The following is a 7,823-nucleotide window of genomic DNA, read 5'->3' on the forward strand; positions in this document are numbered from 1 at the left end:
CTGACTCTTGATTTCGGCTCAGGTCATGATCTCAGGGTCCTAAGATCAAGCCCCATGTCGGGCTCCCTGCAGACTGGGAGCCTGCTTAAAATTCTCTTTCTCCCTCTCCCTCTGCTCCTACCCCCCCCCCAAGAAAAAGCCCAGGAACCCTAACTCCAGGTCAGAGCAGGCCAGGTCACACTGAGTCTTAAGGAGTTCCCTCTAACCCCCATCCTTCTTTTCCTCCTTTCTTGGGTGCCCTTGCCTCCTCCCTCTCCTCTCTTCAGGGTTCATAAGCAGAACCAGGGGACTTTGGTATCTTGCAAAGGTTTTATTTGAAAATTTTGAAACTTACATCCCACAAGAATTCAAGATTATCACCACAAGAAGAAAGAGATAATACAAAAATATATATCACAGCATAGGAGCCAGGTAAGAGAGGAAGAAGGGAGGAAGGTGGAAAAATGGTGAGACATAGGGACAAATATGAGGGGAAGGGGGGGGGACAGGCAAAAGGAAGGAGAAATGGAAAAACCAAGGAGGGCAGGGAGGGAGAAGTGTGAAGGAGCCCAGGAAGGGGAGGGATAGATTGGGAGGCAGAGCTCCCCATGGCCTTGAACCAGCTGGCTCCAGTCCCTGGCAGCCCAGGTCGGGTTAGGGAGGCCCTCAGAGAGGCTGGGAAGTGGAGGACTGGCTCAGGGACTCTGAATTCCAGAGAGTGACCCACACACGGACAGCCAGGACAGACAAGACAAAAGGGACTTAGGAGGAAGGGAAGGGCAAATGGGAGCCCCTTTCTCGTGTAGTGCAGCAGGTGACTCCCCAAAACCCATCTCCCAGACAACAGAATTTAGCAGTTCAGGGGGGAGAAGTTTGGGGCCTCACTACCCCCATTCCCATGGGGGAGCCCTCAGGGTAATGAGCACGCCCTTGGAGTGGGATGGGGGAGACAATGAAACAAATGACATGGAATGAAATGAAGCCATGACAGATGGGAGCATGAGAAGCCCCCAGCTCACCTCCCACCCACCTCTGGGGCAGCATGCAGGGGCCACAGAAATGAGATCAATAGGTGTTCATGAGGGACAGTGTGAGCACAACACACAACACCACAACATGGGGCCAGCAGATGCGAGTGAGAGGTAACTGGAGAGTTGCCCACTGACCACTGAGTGACTGAGCTGAGCCTAGAATGTGGGAGGAAGAGAGAGTGAAGAGTGTGAAACAAATGGAGAATGGGAGGGGTCGGCACGGGTGGGGTGAGTGGAGAGAGGGTGCAGAAGACTGGCTGTACAAGAGTGCAAGTATGTGCGATGGCCCGGGAGGGTGGAGGTGAGTGTGCAAGGCTTTCATGTGAGTGTGCAAGGGAGGGCTGGGGGACCAGAAGCCACAAATATGTGAGGCCCCCCCCCCCACCTAAAGGAGGGTGGGCAGGTAGGATCGCCTATGGGGCCAGTGAGGGTTCCAGGGTGGTGTGCAAGGGCAGCAGCCAGGAGCCCCTATGGCCCCCTGCTCCCAAAGCTGCCCCACCCTCAGTGGGATGGGGGCTGTGCCGGCCCCTTTGCCTCCTGCTTGGCGGCACCCCAACATTGGGGGGCATCACAGATTCACCAGGGGAATCCTGAGAGGAAGAGGGAAAGGGCATAGTCAGGAACCACTGGGTAGGCCAGAATCGAAGGGAAGTCCAAGGCAAAGAAAGGGATTCAAGGATAAGAGGGCAGAGTTGAGTTAAATGACAGTGTGAGAACAGGACGGAGATCCACAGAGAGCGGGAGAAGGAAGGGTACCCTAGAAAGGACCTGGTCCAGTCCTAGGGAGGGCCAGGGGCTGTGCGGGGGGGTAGGTCTACTTCCTCCCCACCCACCCTGGAGGGAACACCCCCAACCAAGGCTCCGGACCAAAGTTGCCTTACCTCCCAACCCTCCCAGCCTTTTGCCCCTGCCCTCACCGGTTCAACTGGAAGGCTGGAGCCCCCTTGGGCTGGGGCATCCCAGGCCGGGGTCCCCCTCGGGGCTCCTCATGGTCAGGGGTGGGGGTAGGCGAGTCCCCGAAGGCCCCCAGCACAGTGACCCCAGCTGGGGACAGGTCTGTCAGCGGCTGCTGGCTCTCTTCCTGCCTCAGGGCACCTTGCTGCCCAGAGGGCCTGCGCCGCTTCTGGCTTCGGTCCCAGCTGGTACACGGGAAGGAAAGAGGTTCTCTCACACATTTAAGAAGCCCCCATCCTGGGCCTGCAGTGCTGGCCACGCCCAGCCTCCCTCAGACACCCCAACATCCTACAGGAGAGAAATTGGCCTCTTAACAGTTCCCTATATCAAATATCTGAGACTGAGAGTCCATAAAGCTACTTTCCCTACCCCCCTAGGGGGCTCAGGGATGTAAACCATCCTCTGGGCCTGGTCCAGACCTGCGGAATCAGTACCTCCTCCCCACCGACACAGAGTCCCTCGAGATTGCCCCTCCCCCATGCATACCCAGAAGAGCCATTTCTCTCCTCAGCAGGCACCTGGAAGATTTAGTTCTAGTTCAAAATCAGCTAATGACCTGGACACCTGAGTCTAATGATTCTCGCAGTAAAGTGTGAAGGACTGAGTGACCCACTATTAAATGCATGCAAAGAAACTTCCAGACTTAATTCTTCCTCCCCAGACAGCCCCAAGAAGGGCCTCTGCAGAATGGGTCAGTTTTCTCCGTCTTGGAGGAAATGTCCAGGCCCTCAGTGTGCATAAATAATTCCCCTGCCTCTTCCATTATCCTTGTATTTCCCTGGGAAAAGGAATTTGTCCGATTTCTCACAGTCTCCCCCACCCAAATCCTTACCAACTTTCCCCAAGGGTTTTCTTGCTTAAATCTACCACTTCCTAGCCCACCTCCAGCAAAAATGCTGCCCTTGCTCCTGCCCTCCTGCCCCATCCGGCAGCACCCTCCTCCCCGCAGCTTACCAGAACTTGAAGATGATGCCAGTGGCCACGAGAACAATAATGATGGAGATGGTAATTGTGACATAGAGCTGGGGGTCCACACCTGATTGGGGTGGGTAGAAAGTTTTAGGGAGGCCAGAGGTGGTAGGAGCCAAGAGGGGTGGGGGTGGGATTAGGCTGCGGGTTCAATAATCTTGCAGTGTGTTGCCATTCGAATCCACAGTACCCAACTCTTTCTGCTTTCCTGAACTGCTCCCCTCCCCCACCTTCATTCTTAGCATCAGCTTTCCCAGAAGTTTTTAGTCCTTTTCCTCCACATTCCCAAATCTTCTGTATACATGTGGTGAGGAGGAAGCTCCAAGGTCAGAGAGAACCAACCCCTCTCTGCATGGAAACTAGGGGGTGGAAATGTCCATCTCTGCACCAGCCCCACCCCCAAACCACTATCCCTAGCTTGGCATTCCTTGAGCAGAAATGTCACCCTGAAGGTTCCTTTCATTCCCGGTATTCTTCTGCATGGAATACTCCCACTCCATTTTCAAGGTCCAGCTCCAATGTCAATTCTTAGAAGCTGTCCTGATCCCCAGGCAAAGGTAATCTCTCCCTTCCTTCTTTTCCTAAAGACATTCTGTGTGTGCTCTGTTAGAGCATTTGTTTCATTGACTTGTCCCTGAGTGTTTACACATCTGTCTTCGCTGGTGGACCTGAGTTCCTCCAGGGCTCGGAGCACATTTCATCTCTGCCCCGGTGCCTGCACAGTGCCTGACACATTTGTGGGAGGAGCTAACAGACAAGATCTCTGTTACTGCCCTTCGAGCCTCCCACCACCCTCTCCCACTCGAACTCACCTTCCCCGTGGGTCCCAAAAAGGAATGGCCGCAGGGTGGCAGGTGCTTCTCCAAGGATGAGCCCATCTCCATCACCCCGCATGGAGTCTGAGTTGGGGTGTGGGGTTGCCAGCCCATGGGGGGCTGCAAAACCATAGTCCAGGGGCAGAAATCCAGGATTGGCCGAGTTGGGGTCCCCCCCATCCTCTCGAGACACTGTAGGGCCCCACACAATGGCCCAGGGGTACTGGGATGAGGGTGGGCCCTCCTCAAAGCCAGACGGGGTGGCAGGGGGTGCCGTGCCTGGCAGGACCTGCCGACGCGATCTTGGGACCCGAGGGGATCGGCTTGGTGGGGGTGCCCGCTCCCACACGCACACATGGCGTGGGGCAGAGGGGCCTCCCCGGGCACAGGGGGGCCGGGCTGGGGCTGGTGGGGTTCGAGGGGAAGAGGAGGAACCTTGAGCAGGAGGTGGGAGGGGCAGCAACAGCAGTGGCCAAAGAGGGAGGAGGTGGGACAGCAGCAGTGCAGGCCTGCAAGAAGGGAGAGAAAGGGGGTGAGACACAAGCCCATCTTGGGCTTCTGTATGCGGAGCACCGGCTTATACCAGAGATCCCAGCTGTCTTCCTCCAGCTTTCTCTGGAAAAGCAAGTGGGCCTTGGGAAGACTGGCCCCATTTCCTCCCTTCCTAGGGTCTGGCCCTCAAGAAGGAAGGCCCAGGGCGGACCTAGGAGGGAAGGGGCCCAGACCCCAGGAGAAGTGGCCTCCAGGCTCCCTCTGCTGTACCAAACTTACCACATCTTGGACTTCATGTCTGAGCTCTTCCTCGGCTGTGACCCAGATTTTCAGCCTTTACTGGGGGGATAGAAGAGGTCGTCACATCCCAACCCTGCTCTTAGCACTTCCCCAGATCCTTCAGCCACCAGTCCTACCTGGATCTATCCCCCTAGGCTGCCAGCTGCCACTTAGCATCCTTCTGAGGGGGGGCATGGATCTCCCAGAGTGGTTCCTGTCTAGCCCCCAGCCCCTAGCTACTAATGCCCAGAGATCCTTGCAACTTCCCCACCTCGGGGTCTACTCTTACTTCTCTGGCTTCCTTCCTTCTCACTTCCTCTGCCCACAGCTCCAAGCTCTTGTTGGAGCTTAATTTAGAGCCAAGAACCTTGTGATTCCTTGAGCACCTACCGCTAGGGAGGGAGTCTGACAGTGGGGGAGGGAAGGGGAAGTCAATCCGAGTGAGTGTGTGAGTGTGTGAGTGTGTGAGTGTGTGTGTGTGTGTGTGTGTGTGTGTGTGTGTGTGTGTGTGTGTGGTGAGCGCACAAGGGGAGCACTCCAGCCTACCTAGCCTGCTTGGAGTCCCAAGCATTTCTCTTCCGATGGGCCCCCGGGGAATCTACATCTTCAGGAGAAGGGAAATAATGGATGGAAGGATGGAAAGGAAGAAGCCGAGAAAGACAGAGGTAGGTGGGAGAGAAACTACAGAGTATAATTTTTGCTCAGTGTTAAATCACCCAAATCCATAGGTGATCTCTGAAGGGAGGTGGAGCTGGGGAGAGGCCACCCCTCAAATGTAGCTCTCCTGGGCAGAGTCCTGGGAGAAGCTGGATAGTTGGGTTTTGAAAGAGGAAGGACATGTTCTCAGAGCTGGGGACGGGTGGCTCCAAGGGGGCCAGGTTCCCCAGAGTGAATGAGGATGTGACACCTGGATCCTCTGGATTCTGGGTCTAAACCTGCACACTAAGTGCTCTCAGAGAATAACAGAATATGATGGGAAAGTCTGGGGAAGGGCAAGTGGAAGTGGGCAGTGGGAAGAAGGGTGTAGGGTAAGAGGCTGAGAGAGGGAGGGTTAGTTAGGAGTGAGGAGAGGAGGAAGGTGAAGAAGTGGGCCCAGAGCATGGGAGGAGGGAGAGGAGTCAGCCTGAAAGGATGGACTGGGAAGGATGTGGGTGCGAAGATTGGAAGCTTGGAGGATGCTGAAGGGAGAATAAGCTAAGAGTACAAGTGAGAGAGGGAAACTGGGAGGGCAAAGGGTTCGCAGGATCAAGGGAAGAAGGGGAAAGGGCAGGAGGACAGGACGGAAAGGTCTAGGCAGGACAGGAAGTGGAGAGAGTGGAAGGGGAAGAGAGAAAAGGGGTGGAAAAGACCAGGGACGCAGAGAAAGGAAATGGAAAAGGAGAGAACATCACACTGAGGACAAAATGAGAAGAGGTAGGGACGAGGGACTGAAAACGGAGCAGGAAAAATGGAGGAGTTGCTAAGTGTTTCTTCAAATGTAAAGGGATATGGAGCTCTGGAAAGATACAGGGATGGGAGCCTGGTGGGCTGAAGGGAGAGAGGGACGCGAAGAGAAGGAAGCTGGAGGGAGGGAGCGAGGGAGGGAGGAAGGAGGTTAAAGCGAACCAGTGAAGCGGAGAAGGGCTCACGGGGACATCTGTGGCCAGCTGACTCCAGGACTCACTCGCCTCTCTGCCTTGTGCATCCCCCCGCCCCAAAACCAACGTCAACTCCAGTCCCCGAGCCCCGCATCCCCTTTAGCCACCCCCTCCAGGAAGCCCGCAGTCCCCAGCCTGGCGCGCCACCCCCACCCTCTCCTCGCTTCTCACCGACCTGTTGTGCGCAAGAGATGAGCTGGGGGTGGGGCGGGAGCTTTAGGGTGGGGGAACCGGCTCCCATCCCCAGCGCTGCCCCGGGCCCACCCCTCCCACGGGCCCGCGCTCCCCGGACAGGCTGGAAAGCGGCGGGAGTTGGGAGGAAAGCGAGGACCAGGAGGGCAGCGAAGGACTGCGAGGGAGGCAGCGCCGAGAGCAGAAAGGGAACCCAAGGCAGGAGGATGCACGGAGCCGAGGGCTGAAGCGAAGGCGGGATAGAGGCAGCCGCGAGGACGGTGACCGCTGCGCCAGGAGGGCAGGATGGAGTCGGGACCCGCGGAGGGATGGAGAGCACCGCGAGCAAGGCGCGCCTAGGGGCCGGAGGCTCGAGCCCGGGCGAGGGACCGCGCTGGTAGGGGCGGGGGGCCGAGGGCGCGGAGTCAGGAAGGGCAGGGCCGGGCTCCCGCGGGCGGGGGCGTGGGGGGTCCCTCTCACTCACCTGCATGCCTGGCGCGGCGGCGCGACAGCTGCGGGCGCTCGGGGCTGCGCGGGGCTGGGGGGTCGCTGGGGCGTGTGGGGCACGGGGCATGGTCGGGGGGTTTGGCCGGCAGCCGGGGCGCTGGAGAGGGTGGGGGGTGGGCGCCCGGGGCGCGGGGCGGCGGCGGCGGCGGCGGGAGATGCTCGGCTCGGCTCGGCTCGGCTCGGCTCGCGAGGCGCTCGGCTCGGCTGGGCTCGGCGCGGCAGCTCCCAGCGCAAGGTCTCCGCCTCTCCCCCTCCCGCGGTGGGCCGCGCACGGTTTAACCCTCCTGCTGCCGCGCCACAGGAGTTGCGCCCAGCTGGGTCCCAGGTGGAGTGTTGGAGAGGGCAGCGGAGGGTGACCGGCCGTCTGATTCCCGGGGTTCTGGGAGCGGGCTTCTGCACCCCTTTCACCCAACTCCATGGATACCCATGGTCATGCCAGACAGTTTCTGAGATTCTGAGTCACCTAAGGCTCCGCATCCCCAACTCCATTTCGCCAGTGGTGGACGATGCAGAGCTCAGGGGATCTAGGTGGGGCTAGGGGTGGGGGTAAAGATCTCGAACCGTCCTTGGATTGTCCCAAAGGCTTGATTCCCCCATGGCACTCTGGCCCTGTTACAGTGCATTCTCCTACTCAAATGATCTTTAACATAAGTAGATCGAGACGCATTACTCAGCTTTTCTAGCACTCAGAATATCCAAACTCCTCATTGTGACTTACAAGGCCCTATATGACCCGTCCACTGGGTTGCTTTCTGATTTCCTCTCCTCACACTCTATGGCCCAGTCACACTGGACATGATCCATGTTCCTAGAACTAGAGGATTTTTTTTTTAAGATTTTATTTATTTATTTGACAGAGATCACAAGCAGGCAGAGAAGCAGGCAGAGAGAGAGAGGGGGAAGCAGGCTCCCCACCGAGCAGAGAGCCTGATGTGGGGCTCGATCCCAGGACCCTGGGACCATGACCTGAGCCGAAGGCAGAGGCTTTA

At 57.7% G+C, this 7,823-nt stretch overlaps 1 protein-coding gene across 2 annotated transcripts; it reads right to left on the reverse strand.

The window, feature by feature from the left end:
• Positions 1-305: 305 nt before the first annotated feature.
• PIANP (PILR alpha associated neural protein) lies at positions 306-6,866 on the reverse strand. 2 transcript variants are annotated; one of them, XM_047743518.1, is made up of 6 exons: positions 6,812-6,866; positions 4,520-4,579; positions 3,746-4,257; positions 2,919-3,000; positions 1,928-2,149; positions 306-1,600 (listed from the first exon to the last, which is right to left on the reverse strand). In XM_047743518.1, exons 2-6 carry the CDS (start codon positions 4,534-4,536, stop codon positions 1,579-1,581), a joined length of 855 nt encoding a protein of 284 aa, XP_047599474.1. In that variant the 5' UTR covers positions 4,537-4,579; positions 6,812-6,866; the 3' UTR covers positions 306-1,578. The 2 variants fall into 2 exon arrangements, with proteins under 2 accessions (XP_047599474.1, XP_047599475.1); XM_047743519.1 differs by lacking the exon at positions 6,812-6,866 and adding an exon at positions 6,332-6,697.
• Positions 6,867-7,823: the final 957 nt, after the last annotated feature.

The sequence above is a fragment of the Lutra lutra genome, chromosome 8, assembly GCF_902655055.1.
Source record: "Lutra lutra chromosome 8, mLutLut1.2, whole genome shotgun sequence".
Classification (NCBI taxonomy): Eukaryota; Metazoa; Chordata; class Mammalia; order Carnivora; family Mustelidae; genus Lutra; species Lutra lutra.

What these genes read in the sequence shown, in the direction of transcription:
- PIANP (XM_047743518.1), bottom strand. An exon ending in GGCATCATCTTCAAGTTCTG is followed by an intron (nt 2,150 to 2,918) that starts GTAAGCTGCGGG and finishes CCCGTGTACCAG; the next exon opens with CTGGGACCGAAGCCAGAAGC. An exon ending in CCAGCCTTCCAGTTGAACCG is followed by an intron (nt 1,601 to 1,927) that starts GTGAGGGCAGGG and finishes TCTTCCTCTCAG; the next exon opens with GATTCCCCTGGTGAATCTGT.